Below are 14,487 nucleotides of genomic sequence, written 5' to 3'. Positions count from 1 at the left end.
ATAAGGTAGGTACCATCATTATACCTCATTTTATAGGAGAGAAAACTGGGGTCCAGAGAGGTCAAGCAAGTTGTTCAAGGTTGCACAGCTAGTGGGTGGCAGAGTCAGGAGCTGAATTTGGGCACTCTGTGGCCAGGATGTGCATGTTGAACCACTACCTTACACCCCTATCATAGTTTGGTACACAGAGACAACATGGCAGTTGTGACGTGTCCCTCTGTCATTTCCACAGGGGAGGATGCTAAAGTGCTGACAGGAGCAGAGACTTATGGTTACACAGTGCATTGTCTCCAACCAGTGCTGGAAACAGATGGTGAGGGCAGAACTCAGATGCTTCATCATCCAGGAGCTGCTGTTCAATTGGTGGTCGCCTCCCACCAGGGAGCGTGGGGGTCTGCCAGAGACACGGTTGATTATATCCTGCACCTTAATGGGTCCTTCAAAAGAGAATGGCTTGGGTTTCCATGACAACAGGCAGGCAGCATCACAAGGAGATGGCTGAGTTTCCTCCCCCAACCCACATCTGGCTCCGGAATCCGTCCCCTTCCATCTCTGCCTTTCTGGATCCCGGGAACCCAGCCGGTGCCCAGGCCCAGATCCAAGCAGACAGCCGTGTGGGTGGTCAGTGTTCACACCCCTGGGTACGCTCAGAGCTCCCTCTCTTCGGCCCAGCCCCAGCCCAGTGAGGGAAGGAGGGACAGACGGAAACAGCACACACCAGGCACACGTGCAAAGCAAAGTAGAAGGGACAGGGCACGGTGAAGAGGTGGTCCCAGGGGCCTCCATGTCACCCCAGGTTTCCCAGACATGTATCTAGCCAACCAAGGGGATGGAGAAAGCTCTGAGGTGGAAATGGTTAACAGGGCTCAAAAAGGTGAGACTTATTAACTAACAGTGACCCGACAGGTTACACAGAATATGCTCTTCAGGGCAGAGAAGGGATATTTGACAGACGTCAGAGTAAAGCTTGCCAAGACTCCAACTTATTTCATCAAATTGTCCAGGAAACATTATATGTACATTGTATATATATTTTTTTACTTTATATGTTATATGAAGGTATAATATATTTATACATTATATATTATTTTATATATTATTATGTATAATATGTATACATAACATGTAACATAGTATTTATAACATTATATTTTGTCAAGTTATGTTATAAAATATTATGTATTATATAATATGAATATTATGGATATTATATTTATACACTTACAATATGTTACATGCAAAAACATATACTGTATAGACAACAGTCTATATAATTAGACTATAGAACACAGTAGTGTTTATATAGGGAGAGAGAAAGAGACAGCATGATAAAGCAAATGTGATGAAATGCAACAGTTGAGGAATCTGGGTAAAGAATATGAGAAAATACTTCACCTCTTCTTGCAGCTTTTCTATATGTTTGAAATTATACCAAAATAAAAAGTTACAAGCAAGGCGAGGTTGGCTTAACATTTGAAAAACCAATCAAAGTAGGGACTTCCCTGGGTCCAGTGGTAAAGAATCCGCCTTGCAATGCAGGGGACGCAGGTTCGAACCCTGGTCCCACACGCTGCGGGGCAACTAGGCCCGCATGCCACAACTACTGAGCTCGCAAGCCTCAACTAGAGAGCCTGCAAGCTGCAAGCTACAGAGGCCATGCGCCCTGGAGCCTGTGCGCCACAACAACTAGGGAAGAGCCCGCGCACCAGAACGAAAGGTCCCACATGCCTCAGTGAAGATCCCACATGCCGCAACTGAGACCCGATGCAGCCATAAAGATAAATAAATAATAAATAAATCTTTTTTTCTAAGAAAGAAAACTAATCAAAGTAATTCATTATATGAACAATTAAGTGAAAAAGTACATAATCATCTCAATAAGTGAAGAAAAAACATTTGACAAAATCCAACATCTATTATTGATTTTTTTTAAGTCTCAGGAAACTAGTAATAGAGGGGAATTTTCTCAACCCAATAAAGGATACCTATGAAAGCCTACGGTGAACAGTATTTTCTTTGGAAGGAAGAAGCAAAACTGCCTTTATTTGTGGATGACAGGATTGTGTGCTTTAAATATGTCTAGTTTCCTTTTTTTTTTTTTTTCCGGACGCACAGGCTCAGCGGCCATGGCTCACAGGCCCAGCCGCTCCGCGGCATGTGGGATCTTCCCGGACCGGGGCACGAACCCGTGTCCCCTGCATCGGCAGGCGGACTCTCAACCACTGCGCCACCAGGGAAGCCCTATGTCTAGTTTCTTGTATGTGAATTTTACCTTAGTAAAGCTGTTTTTTTAAAAAAAAATCACAGACACAGGAAAACAGTATGGTGATGTTTCCAAAAGTTAAGCACAGAATTAACTATGAGCCCACAATTTCACTCCTACCTCTATACCCAAAGAACTGAAACCAGGGACTCAAATTCTTATACACGAATATCTATTGCAGCACTAGTCACAACAGACAAAAGGTGGAAACGACCCAAGTGTCCACCAATGGATGATTGGATAAACACAATGCGGTCCATCCATATGGCAGAACATTACTCAGCCATGAAAAGGAGAGAAGCCCTGACACTCGCTACAATGTGGATGAACTTTGAAAACATGATGCTCAGTGAGAGAAGCCAGACACAGAAGGCCACGTAGTGTGTGATTCCACTTACATGAAATGTCCAAAACAGGCAACTCCACAGAGACAGAGAGTGCATTCGTGGTTGTCAGGGGTTGGGGAAGGAGGGCGCGGAGTGACTGCTAATGGGGATGGGGTTGTCTTCGAGGCTGATGAAAATATTTTGAAACTAGATAAAGATGACAGTTGCAGAATATTGTGAATACACTAAATGCACGTAATACACTTTAATATGTCAGGGGGTGGTCTTTACAGTTAAGACTTGCGCAATTAAAAAAAAAAGACACTTCACCATAGACAGCTAGGAAAGTAGTGCGGATGACATCTGTTTATTACTCAGCAATGTCTTGTCTTGAGGGAAAAATTAAGAGGACTTTGTTGAAATGTCCTTTGGACAGATGTGTTTACCTCTGAATCTCTCATTCATTGTGTTACAAAAGGAACCAATTGTGTGATTAATTTGAGGGCTTTTAAGGAGAAGGGAGTGTTCCCTCATCTTTGGTGGAGATATTACCTGAATTGCTGTCTTGTGGATGTGGGGTGATTCAATGAGGCACTGAATGCACAGCGCCTACCCTGCGGTCTTATCTTTACAACCGTGTGTGTGTGTGTGTGTGTGTGTGTGTGTGTGTGACTTTAAAACATATCAACAGGGACTTCCTTGGTGGCGCAGTGGTTAAGACTCCCCTACGCAGGGAGCCCGGGTCCAATCTCTGGTCAGGGAACTAGATCCCACATGCATGCCACAACTAAAGAGCCAGTGAGCTGCAACTAAGGAGCCCGTCTGCCACAACTAAGACCCGGCACAACCAAAAAACAAAAACAAACCCACAACACATACCTACAAATTTATTGACATCCCTCCCACAACTAATTCCCTTCCGTTGAGAGGGTGGTGTCTGCTTCTCTCCCCTTAGAGTGGGCAAGACTTAGTGACTTCCGTCAAGCAAAGAGAATGGGGAGGAAGTGACACTGTGTGACTTCCAAGGCTGTATCTGCAAATACGGTCACATTGCGGGGTTAGGGCTTCAACGTAAGAATTTGGGGAGGACTCAATTCTGTCCCAGCAGTTACTAAGCTTGGGGTAGTATGTTAAGCCAAAATGGACAACTAGAGTGATCTGGAACACTGCTTCATTCAAACACTCGACCTGAAAAATCCCTGTCCATGAATGAAGCCACTCTCAACTTCCTCCTTCCCTCCCCAGCCAGGCACAATTTATGGGTCCCCTGGGCTCCCGCATCCCTGACTACACACCCTGACTTAAGTTCTCTCCCTCCACCAGATTCCTGGCTCCTGAGAACGCTGTGTTTCTTGCTCACTGCTGCATCCCAGGTTCCAGCACATGGCGCAGCATGTAGTAAGTGCTTAGAATATAAATCAGCATGGCTGAATGAATGAAATGAAGACATATACCAATACCTCAGGCTGTGCTAAACAAAATCAATCTATCTGTCCCTTCAGGGAGGGGAGACATATCCAGGCTATTTCTTAGAAACTCAACTATGGCATATTCCCCGATGAACAGGCAGTGCCCCAGAGAGGGAGCAGACAGTAAACAAACTCTCAGGGGAACTGTGTGATTTGCTCAGTAATTATACACACGCAAATTAAAGCCACAAGCTACATTTAACGCTGTTCTAGTTACTGCTGCTGCATCAATCTATTCCAAAACGTACGGGCTTAGAACAATCATTTTTGTATATCTCATGGATTTTTGTACGTCTCAGGTCAGGACTCTGGGCAGACTCAGCTTCTGTGGCCTGTGGGTAGGGTCAGGTGGATGGCTGATCTGGAAGGTCTTAGACGGCCTCAGTCACCTAGGGGACACCGTGGAGGGGAGGGCCGGAAGGTGGAGCTCAGCTGGGACAGTGGACCAGAGGGTCTACACGTGCCTACAGCATGATGGTCTTTGGGTAGTTGACTTCTTTCATGGTGGCTGACTTCCCAGATGGGGCACCTCAAGAGAACCAGGGGGAGCTGGTGACCTTTTCTGTCCTAGCCTCAGAAATCCCAGCGTCACTTCTGCCTCACCGTAGAGATCGAAGCAGGCACGCACCCACCTACATTCAAGTGTAGCAGACACAGACCATGGCTCTCGATGAGAGAAGGGTCAGTGAACACGGGGGCCATGTTTCAAAAGTGCCACAAACACCTATTAAACTAGCAAGGAAGGAGGAGGAGGAGGAACAGGAAGGAGAGAGGCCTCAGGAGAAACCAACCCCCCAACACCTTGACCTTGGACTTCCAGCCTCCGTAATGTGATACAATAAATACCTGCTGCTTAAACCACCCAGTAAGTCTTAGTCAGTTTGGGCTGCTATAACAAAATACCAGAGACCCAAGGGCTTACAAACAACAGAAATCTATTTTTCACAGTCCTGGAGGCTGCGAAGTCCAAAATCAGGGTGCCGGCATGGTCCAGTGAGGGCTCCCTTCCTGGTTCATAGGCAGCCGTCTTCTTGCTGTGACCTCGTTGGGCAAAGGGGCAAAGGAGCTCTCTGGAGTCCCTTTATAAGGGTACTAATCCCATCAGGAAGGGCTCCACCCTCATGATCTCACCACCTCCTGATATCATCACCTTTAGGGGCTAGGATTTCACAAATAAATTGGGGGGGGGGGCACAAAAATTCAGCCTGTAACACAGGCCTAGCAAATGAATACACTGATTTAATTTCTTAAAAGCCTTCCCCTCCACCCCACCTTGAACCAGATTCCAGAGTTAAAGGGGTTTGCTCTATTTTTCTCCCAGTTCTACCCCAGCTCCTAAAACAGTGCCAGACACACTGGTAACCTCATGAAATATTTATGGGATGAATGAGGACGCCTACTCTTTGGCATTGCTATCTTGGGTGTCTGTCATATTATTTTCCCTATTTTCCTGAATGTTTAAAATATTTTCTCATTAAAAAGATTTTAAAGCGCCCTACGATGAAAAGCCCCCCAGCTGGCGTTGGGCACGGCCCTAGAGGTCCCCGTGGCCTCCTTGGTTCTTGGTGCGCCCGTAGCACGCAGGTGGCTGCGCCGCGGCCCCGCATCGGCTGCCGCGCGGGAAGGGAAACGCCGCAGCTGCTGGCGCCCCGCGATGCGCACCTGGCGGGCGGCCCGGGGATGTGCCGGCGCATGGGGGCCGGACGTTTGCAGCCTCCCGGGCCTGGTGAGGGGACAGGCATTGGGAGAACAGGCTCCCCAGATGCAGATGGTCTGGGGAGGGGGCCGCCGCCTGGGTGGACCGCAGTCACGGCCCAAGTAGCGGCCCCCACCGTGTCTCCTCGTGGCTGCCTCCCTGGAAGCCTGCAGGGCGTCAGAAATAAATCAGAATGAAGGAGGAGAAGGTGGATGGTGCCCGGGCCACGGAACATTAGGCGGGGTGGAACTGTGGTTAAAATGCGCTTCCTGGAGTGACCCCTTTATTCACATCCCCCATATTTACTGAGTGCCTACTGTGTGCCGGGCGCTGCTAGAAACTGGGACACAGCAGTGAACATGACAGACCAAAATCCCTGCCTTGTCCGAGCTGACGTGGTAAGCAAGCACACTGAGAATAAAGGTCGTAAACACGTCAGTGATATAGGAAGTCAGGTTGCGAACTGATACGTGCTGTGGGAAGAAAACAGAGCAAGGTCGGGGGGCCTTGGGGGGGAGCGTTGCTGAGGATGCAGGTACCCCATCAAGGATGGTTTCGAGCTACCTGATGGTGTCACAGAGTGGGAAATTGGGAGGAGATGGGCAGGTCCACACCATCATATGGTATTTCTGCCATGTACCTTCATAGGCATGTTACCCCGAAAGCATAGATAACAGTAATGCTTAGTGAATATAATTAGGACGTGATGAGTATTTGTGTGAATAATTAGGACGTGATGAGTATTTGCGTATCACCTTTGTTTTTTTATGATCTGTTAAGTGTTAAATCTCTATAATTTAATGTTCAGTACTGGCTGGGCTTAATCTCTGGTTGTCAAAAATCTAGAAAATTTGGCCCTTATAAGCTAGGGCATGCTGGCTTCAGCACAGCCTGGAGGGGAGAATTCTGAACAGGACTGAGGTAGTAAGTGCTTAGAATATAAATCGGCATGGCTGACTTTTGCCCCTGAAAGAGCTGCTATTAATCGAAGTTGGGAGCCCGGGCGAGCGAAATTAGAACTTGCTGTGAGTGTGTGTCTTTACTCTGCTTGCAGCGGGGCAGAGCTGGGGACACTCCGTGATGTGGGGGTCCCCAAATCTCCCCATTTCCATCCCCACATCCTGTTCTCAGTCTTTTCTCTGGAAGGTAGAGGAGTGCAAGGGGAGCTCCTCCCACTTTCTGGATGCCCCTCCCAAATTCCTCTGCTATCTTGCCCTATCAATTATCCCCAACCTCATTCCAATTCCGGCCTTCTTCTCCCCAGCTCTCCCTCCTAAGATTGGGCCGGTTAGGACACATTCCCATAGTGTGTCAGAAAATCCACAACTATAGCGGCTTAAAGAGGATAGAAACTACAGCATGGATGAACCTTGAGGACATGATGCTCAGTGAAAGAAGCCAGACACAGAAGGTCATATACAGTCTGATCCCACTCACAGGAGGTCCCTAGAGGAGTCACATCCATAGACACAGGAAGTAGATGGTGGGGACAGGGGCTGGGGGAGGGGGATGGAGAGTCAGTGTTTCATGGGGACAGAGTTTCAGTCTGGGAAGATGAGAAAGTTCTGGAGATGATGGTGGGGATGGTTGCCCGACACTGTGAATGTACTTAATGCCATGGAACCGTACACTTAATTTTATGTTATGTATCTTTTACCCCAATCTAGAAAAATAAAGAAAACACAAAAATTTTGCTACCAGCATGTGCACTAGAGTGGAGGTTTTAATAGATGGGGGCTATCTACATAAATCGTGGCACAAGTCCACACCGTGGAATACTATACAGCCATGAAAAATACTATCAGGGGAAAAATGTGATTAGAATGTCAGCTCTGCCACGGTTGGGAATTTTGTCTTTCTTGTTCACGATTGTAGCTTTAGTATCCAGAGCAGTACCTGGCACCTAGTGGGCACGCAATAAATGTCTACTAACAGGAGACTGTCTATCTAAAACATGGTACCTGTTGAGTACCATGGGAGTACCATGGGAAATATTCAAGCTATACTGTCAAAAGGCAGGTAGCATAATACCTGTATTTCCTTGATCCCCAAAATGATCACTTTTCCATGCCTTTGTGTTTCAGGAACCAGAAAAAAACTGAACTAGATTTAACTAAAAGCCATGCATATGTTTAGCATGGTGTGGGTTTTTGTTTGTTTATTTGTTTTTGGTTTTTGCCCCTGAAAGAGCTGTTATTAATCGAAGGTGTTCTTTTCAACAGTCCGTGGCAGGTAAGAATGGAAGAAATTCAGATTTGTGACCAGAAAGATGCAAAACGAAAGAAGTGCTTGTAGATCAGTGACGGTTTTGTCTCTGGCTGCAGGACGCTAGGAAGGGTTTTCACGATTTTTCTTTCTCCTTTGCTTGTCTGTATTTCTTGATGAGAGCACATAACATTTATGCAATCAGAAATAGTCAAAACTAAGTGCACTCAGTGACGTAAAGGATATAAGTTCATCAGGACCCACAGTGGTGTGGCTATGGGCACAGAAAGCCTGGGTTCAAATCCTCAAAGCACCATGTGTGAATCAAGGGGCATTCCCAGTTGCCTTTGCCTCTGGTCCCCACATTCAGGCATGCCCCCCTGCTTCCAAAAGAAACTTGCCCCACCAAGCCTGTGGGAGAGGGTCTGTCCTCCGCCCCCCCGCTCCCGCTCCTTGGAGCTCCCTCAATTCTCCCTCTTTTATGTTCAACAATTCAGGAATTCCATTAACAAGCCCTGAATCTCAGGAAGTCATTTTAAAGTATGTTACGGATGGAATGTTTCACCTCCCCACCAAAAGAACCCCGATATGTTGAAGCACTAAGCCTCAACGGGATGGTATTTGGAGTTGGGGCCTTTGGGAGATGATCAGGTTTAGATGAGGTTGTAAGGGTGCTGCCCTCAGGACGCGATTGATGCCCTTATAAAGGGATGAAGGGAGCACAGCTCTCTCTCTCTCTCTTTCCTTCTCTCTCCTCCACGTGAGGACACGGTTGAGAAGACAGCTGTCTACAAACCAGGAAGAGAGTCCTCATCAGAACCTCATCATGCTGCCACCCTGATCTTGAACTGTAAGAAATAAACGTTTGTTTGTTTAAGCCACTGTGATGGTTAATTTTATGTGTCAACTTGACTGGGCTAAGAGACGCCCAGGTAGCAGGTAAAACATTATTTCTGGGTGTGTCTATGAGGGTGTTTCTGGAAGAGGTTAGCATGTGATTCAGTAGACTAAGAAAAAGAAGATCAGCCCCACCAATGTGGGCGTCATCCAATCCACTGAAGGCCTGAATAAAACAAGGAGGTGGAGGAAGGGTGAATTCTCTTTTTTCTTGAGCTGGGACATCCATATTTCCTGCCCTCAGACATCAGAGCCCCTGGTTCTCAGGCCTTCAGACTTGGACTGAATGACACCACCAGCTTTGATTGTTCTCCAGATTACAGATGGCAGATCATAGAACTTCTCAGACGCCATAATCACATGAGTTAATTCCTAATATATATATATATACACATATAGATAGATAGATATGGAACTGAGCAGAACCCTGCAGGGCCCTCCCCAAATACAAAGGTCCCTTTATGTCCCCTGCCTCTTGTCTGCGGAAAAGCTGAAGTCTCCCAGGCCTCCCTGAGTCACAAAAGAGCGGGCTCAAGCAGTTAACGACTAGGACACTAGAGTCACAGACTCAATGTCCGAAGAAAGAATGGGATTAACATTATTGCTCATAATAATCTATATCTGTGTGGGTATTAGAATAATTATAGCTTGCTCTGCCCCTATATGTAAGCAGGAGACTAAAATTGTCAGCCAAGAGATGCTGCAGACCCATGTCGACATCTTTCACTCTGAAAACACAGCGTCCTATGTCAGCATGAAGAAGTTACGGAAGATGGACCTTTGCCCTTAATCCCACAGAAATGGAATGATGTCTGACAAGTGGGAATGTGTAAGCAGCTCTTTGGCCCCTTTCCTGTTTGTCTATTTCTGTTCCCCTTAAACCTTAATCATAAAAATGAGATCACTAGGTAACATTTACTCTAACTCCTGATTTTTGCTTTACTAAGTGTACACAACGCCTTGCCTGACCTGTTGATTCCTTTCCTAGATTAGAAGGAGTAAGAATGAAGGATTAAAGAATGACTGACTAGGGCTTCCCTAGCGGCGCAGTGGTTAAGAATCCGCCTGCCAATGCTGGGGACACGGGTTTCAGCCCTGGTCTGGGAAGATCCCGCATGCCGCGGAGCAACTAGGCCCGTGCGCCACAACTACTGAGCCTGCGCCCTAGAGCCCACGAGCCACAACTACTGAGCCCACATGCCACAACTGCTGAAGCCCGCACGCCTAGAGCCCGTGATCCACAACAAGAGAAGCCAACACAACGAGAAGCCCACGCACCGCAACGAAGAGTAGCCCCCTGCTCGCTGCAACTAGAGAAAGCCCGTGTGCAGCAACAAAGACCCAACGCAGCCAAAAATAAACAAAATTTTAAAAATGAATAAAATCTATCCTAAAAAAAAAACAAAAAATGAATGACTGACTCTCTAACCTCAGCTGCCCCGTAGCAAATTGGCAGGTGGACAACGCGTGCAAGACACCATCCAAAATAAGATCAGGAGAAGTCAGCAGTCTGCACACAATGGAAAATGGACAAAGAAGCTGACCTCCTACCGTAATGATTTACTGAGATTTCCCCCTTTTTCCCTCTAAAAACTGTCATGTTTGAGCAGAATCTCTGGAGTTGGTCTCCAGACATGAGTCCACCTTCTCCCCAAATTGCTGGCTTTTCGGAATAAAGCATCTTTCCTTTCTACTGACATTTGCCACTAGAGTATTAGCTTTTGAACGGCGAGCAGCCGAACCTGAGTTCAGTAACATATATATCTGTCTACCTATCTCCTACTGGGTTCTGTTTCTCTGGAGAATCCCGACTAATATAGCCACCTAGCCTGTGGTATTTGTTACAACACCCTGAACTGACTAGAACAGAGTATATTTCTCTAAGATTCACGAAGCAGAACGTCAGTGGTGCCAGGGAGGGTACCCAGTAAGCTCCAGGTCAAGGAATCATCCAAGAAGACCTGAAGTCTCAGCTGAGACCTGAAGAAGGCCCAAGATGTAGCCAAGGGAAGAAGGTATGGAACAGCATTCCAAGCAGAGGGAACAGCACACACAAAAGTCGGGAGGTAGAGAACACCATGCATTTCTCGAACATTCCTAGACACAGCAACCTCCTTCATCTTTCCAGTAATCCTCAATAACCCTGGAGCAGGCAGCAGCAAATTAGAGGCAAGACAGTGTTGGGGGTAAGGGTCTGACTTTGGAGGTGGGGTTCAGGCTTCACGGGGGTGTCGACGTGTGCAGTCACCCAGGACCCCATGCTCAGAAGGGCCCCACGCTTGGTTTAATGCCCTGCTGTCCTTGTTGGGAAGCTCTTCATCACTTTTGGACAAGGAGCTCTACATTTTCCTATTGCACTGGACCCTGCAAATTACGTAGCCACTTCTGCCTGGGTTCAAATCCCGACCAGGCCATTTACTTGCCCTGTGCCCTTGAGCAAGTAACTGAGATTCTCAAAGCCCCGAACCCCAGAGGTTTACTCACAATGATATTGGAGAAGTTTCCCAGCCAAATGACCAAGGGCTGAGGCAAATTAATTTAGATTTTGTATTGAGGATGTTGAGGGTTGAAGGAAGGAAAACTAAATTTTTAATAGGGTATTAATGAGTGAGCAAATAAACATATGAGTGTGTGAATGAATGAACGAATGAATGAGAAGTGAACGAGCGCCGGACACTGAACCTTAGGGCCACCTGTACTCCCTGCTCTCCTAACGTCCCCATCCCGCCCCACTTTCCTGCCCTCCCGAGCGCCCCCTGCCGGTGAGCGGCTCGGCCTCGCGAAACCCAAATCGGACCACTCGCCTGGCTTCGCCTTTGCTCTCGCTCCTGGTTGGCTCCGAGTCGCTCTCCCTGCCTTTTGCGGAACGTACTCCTTTGGCCTGCGTCTGCGTTTCCGTCGGTTCCGGTACAGTGACAGCCACAGGAAGTACGTAGGCAAACTTTCCCGGGTCCCACAAGCCATCGCAATAGCATTGCATGACGGGAGTGGTAGTCCTCGAGAGAGGAGCTTCCGCCACAATTGGCTGTGATTGGAACTGCCATTCCCGCCATGCATCGTGATACCACTTCGCCGCCGCTGGCCCTCGGCCTTCTGGAAGTTGTAGTTTTAATACCTTACCGTTCCTTTTCTGTTTCACGGAGTGTGCCGGCTTAGAGAACTACATTTCCCTGCACCCTTCCAGTCTCCAATGGAACCAGGTCGCGGCAGCCATTTTGTTCCGCCCCAGAAGCCCCTAAGATGGCGGCGGGGGAGACGGTGAAGGTTGCCCCGTGTTCCTCCGGGCGCTAGTCCGCTGTCCCCCCGCCCCGTCCCCCAGTACCCCGGCGGCTGGCCCATGGCCTGGCGGAGGCCCGGACCATGGACCTCCACACCGCCGTGTACAACGCCGCCCGCGACGGCAAGCTGCAGCTGCTTCAGAAGCTGCTCAGCGGCCGGAGCCGGGAGGAGCTGGAAGAGCTGACGGGCGAGGTGGCCAGCGGGGGGACGCCGCTGCTCATCGCCGCCCGTTACGGCCATTTGGACGTGGTCGAGTACCTGGTGGACCGGTGCGGCGCGAGCGTGGAGGCGGGCGGCTCGGTGCACTTCGATGGCGAGACCATCGAGGGTGCTCCGCCGCTGTGGGCCGCCTCGGCCGCCGGCCACCTGGACGTGGTGCGGAGCCTGCTGCGCCGTGGGGCCTCGGTGAACCGCACCACGCGCACCAACTCGACGCCCCTGCGCGCCGCCTGCTTCGATGGGCACCTGGAGGTGGTGCGCTACTTGGTGGGCGAGCACCAGGCCGACCTGGAGGTGGCCAACCGGCACGGTCACACGTGCCTCATGATCTCCTGTTACAAGGGTCACCGCGAGATCGCCCGCTACCTGCTAGAGCAGGGCGCCCAGGTGAACCGGCGCAGCGCCAAAGGCAACACGGCCCTGCACGACTGCGCCGAGTCCGGCAGCCTGGAGATCCTGCAGCTGCTGCTCGGGTGCAACGCCCGCATGGAGCGGGACGGCTACGGCATGACCCCGCTGCTGGCGGCCAGCGTGACGGGCCACACCAACATCGTGGAGTACCTCATCCAGGAGCAGCCCGCTGGGGAGGAAGCGAGGCCGGGGCTGGCCCGAGAAGGCCCCTCCGCCGGCGTGGCGTGCGCGCAGCCCCAGGGCGCCCGCTGCGGCAGCTCCTCCCCAGAGGAATCCCTGAGTGAGGAATCGTACGAGAGCTGCTGCCCCACCAGCCGGGAAGCCGCCGTGGAAGCCTTGGAGTTGCTGGGAGCCACCTACGTGGATAAGAAGCGAGATCTGCTCGGGGCCCTGAAACACTGGAGACGGGCCATGGAGCTTCGTCACCAGGGGGGCGCGTATCTGCCCAAACCCGAGCCCTCGCAGCTGGTCCTCGCCTATGACTATTCCAGGGAGGTGAACACCGCCGAGGAATTGGAGGCGCTTATCACCGACCCGGATGAGATGCGCATGCAGGCCTTGTTGATCCGAGAGCGCATCCTGGGTCCCTCCCACCCAGACACTTCCTACTATATTCGGTACCGGGGTGCGGTGTACGCCGACTCGGGCAACTTCGAGCGCTGCATCCGCTTGTGGAAGTATGCCCTAGACATGCAGCAGAACAACCTCGAGCCTCTGAGCCCCATGACCGCCAGCAGCTTCCTCTCCTTTGCCGAACTTTTCTCCTACGTGCTCCAGGACCGCTCGGCCAAGGGCAGCCTGGGCACGCCAGTCGGCTTTGCAGACCTCATGGGGGTGCTGTGCAAAGGAGTCCGGGAAGTGGAGCGGGCTCTACAGCTGCCCAAGGAGCCCGGCGACTCGGCCCAGTTCACCAAGGCCCTGGCCATCATCCTCCACCTGCTCTACCTGCTGGAGAAGGTGGAGTGCACGCCTGACCAGGAGCACCTGAAGCACCAGAAGGTCTACCGGCTGCTCAAGTGCGCCCCCCGCGGCAAGAACGGCTTCACCCCTCTGCACATGGCCGTGGACGCGGAGACCACGAACGTGGGCCGCTACCCGGTGGGCAGGTTCCCCTCCCTCCAGGTGGTCAAGGTGCTGCTCGACTGCGGGGCCGACCCAGACAGCCGGGACTTTGACAACAACACCCCGCTGCACATCGCGGCGCAGAACAACTGCCCGGGGATCATGAACGCCCTGATCGAGGCGGGGGCCCACATGGACGCCACCAACGCCTTCAAGAAGACAGCCTACGAGCTGCTGGACGAGAAGCTGCTAGCCAAGAGCACCATTCAGCCTTTCAACTACGTGACCCTGCAGTGCCTTGCGGCCCGCGCCCTGGACAAGAACAAGATCCCCTACAAGGGTTTCATCCCCGAGGAGCTGGAGGCTTTCATCGAGCTGCACTAACAGGGCCCAGAGGAGAACCTGGGAGGGGCGGGACCCGCAACCCCCCCGCCCTGCCGGGGAGCACTTCCGGTGGCTGGAATGGGGGAAGGGCTTTCCCGCCTCCACGGCCCCCTCCCCTCCGCAGGGAGAGGGGAAGGGAGTCAGCGAGCTGTCGGTGCTAGAAGCCTTCAGGATCACGCGCTAGGAGAAAGGACTTTCTCGAGGAGCCCGCGCGCGCGCGCCCATCCTCAACAGGGAGAAGACGCTCAACCTCCCGCACCTTAGTCCTGTCTGCCT

At 50.6% G+C, this 14,487-nt stretch overlaps 1 protein-coding gene across 2 annotated transcripts; it reads left to right on the top strand.

The window, feature by feature from the left end:
- The first annotated feature begins 12,216 nt into the window (after positions 1-12,216).
- FEM1A (fem-1 homolog A) lies at positions 12,217-14,211 on the top strand. 2 transcript variants are annotated; one of them, XM_065875142.1, is made up of 2 exons: positions 12,217-12,929; positions 13,065-14,211. In XM_065875142.1, exons 1-2 carry the CDS (start codon positions 12,217-12,219, stop codon positions 14,209-14,211), a joined length of 1,860 nt encoding a protein of 619 aa, XP_065731214.1. The 2 variants fall into 2 exon arrangements, with proteins under 2 accessions (XP_065731214.1, XP_065731213.1); XM_065875141.1 differs by having other exon boundaries at positions 12,217-14,211.
- The last annotated feature ends 276 nt before the right edge of the window (positions 14,212-14,487 follow it).

This window comes from Phocoena phocoena, chromosome 3 (genome assembly GCF_963924675.1).
Source record: "Phocoena phocoena chromosome 3, mPhoPho1.1, whole genome shotgun sequence".
In the NCBI taxonomy this organism is placed as follows: domain Eukaryota; kingdom Metazoa; phylum Chordata; class Mammalia; order Artiodactyla; family Phocoenidae; genus Phocoena; species Phocoena phocoena.
The sequence above is the reverse complement of the archived record's forward strand: the minus strand, read 5'-3'. Positions and strand labels throughout refer to the sequence as shown.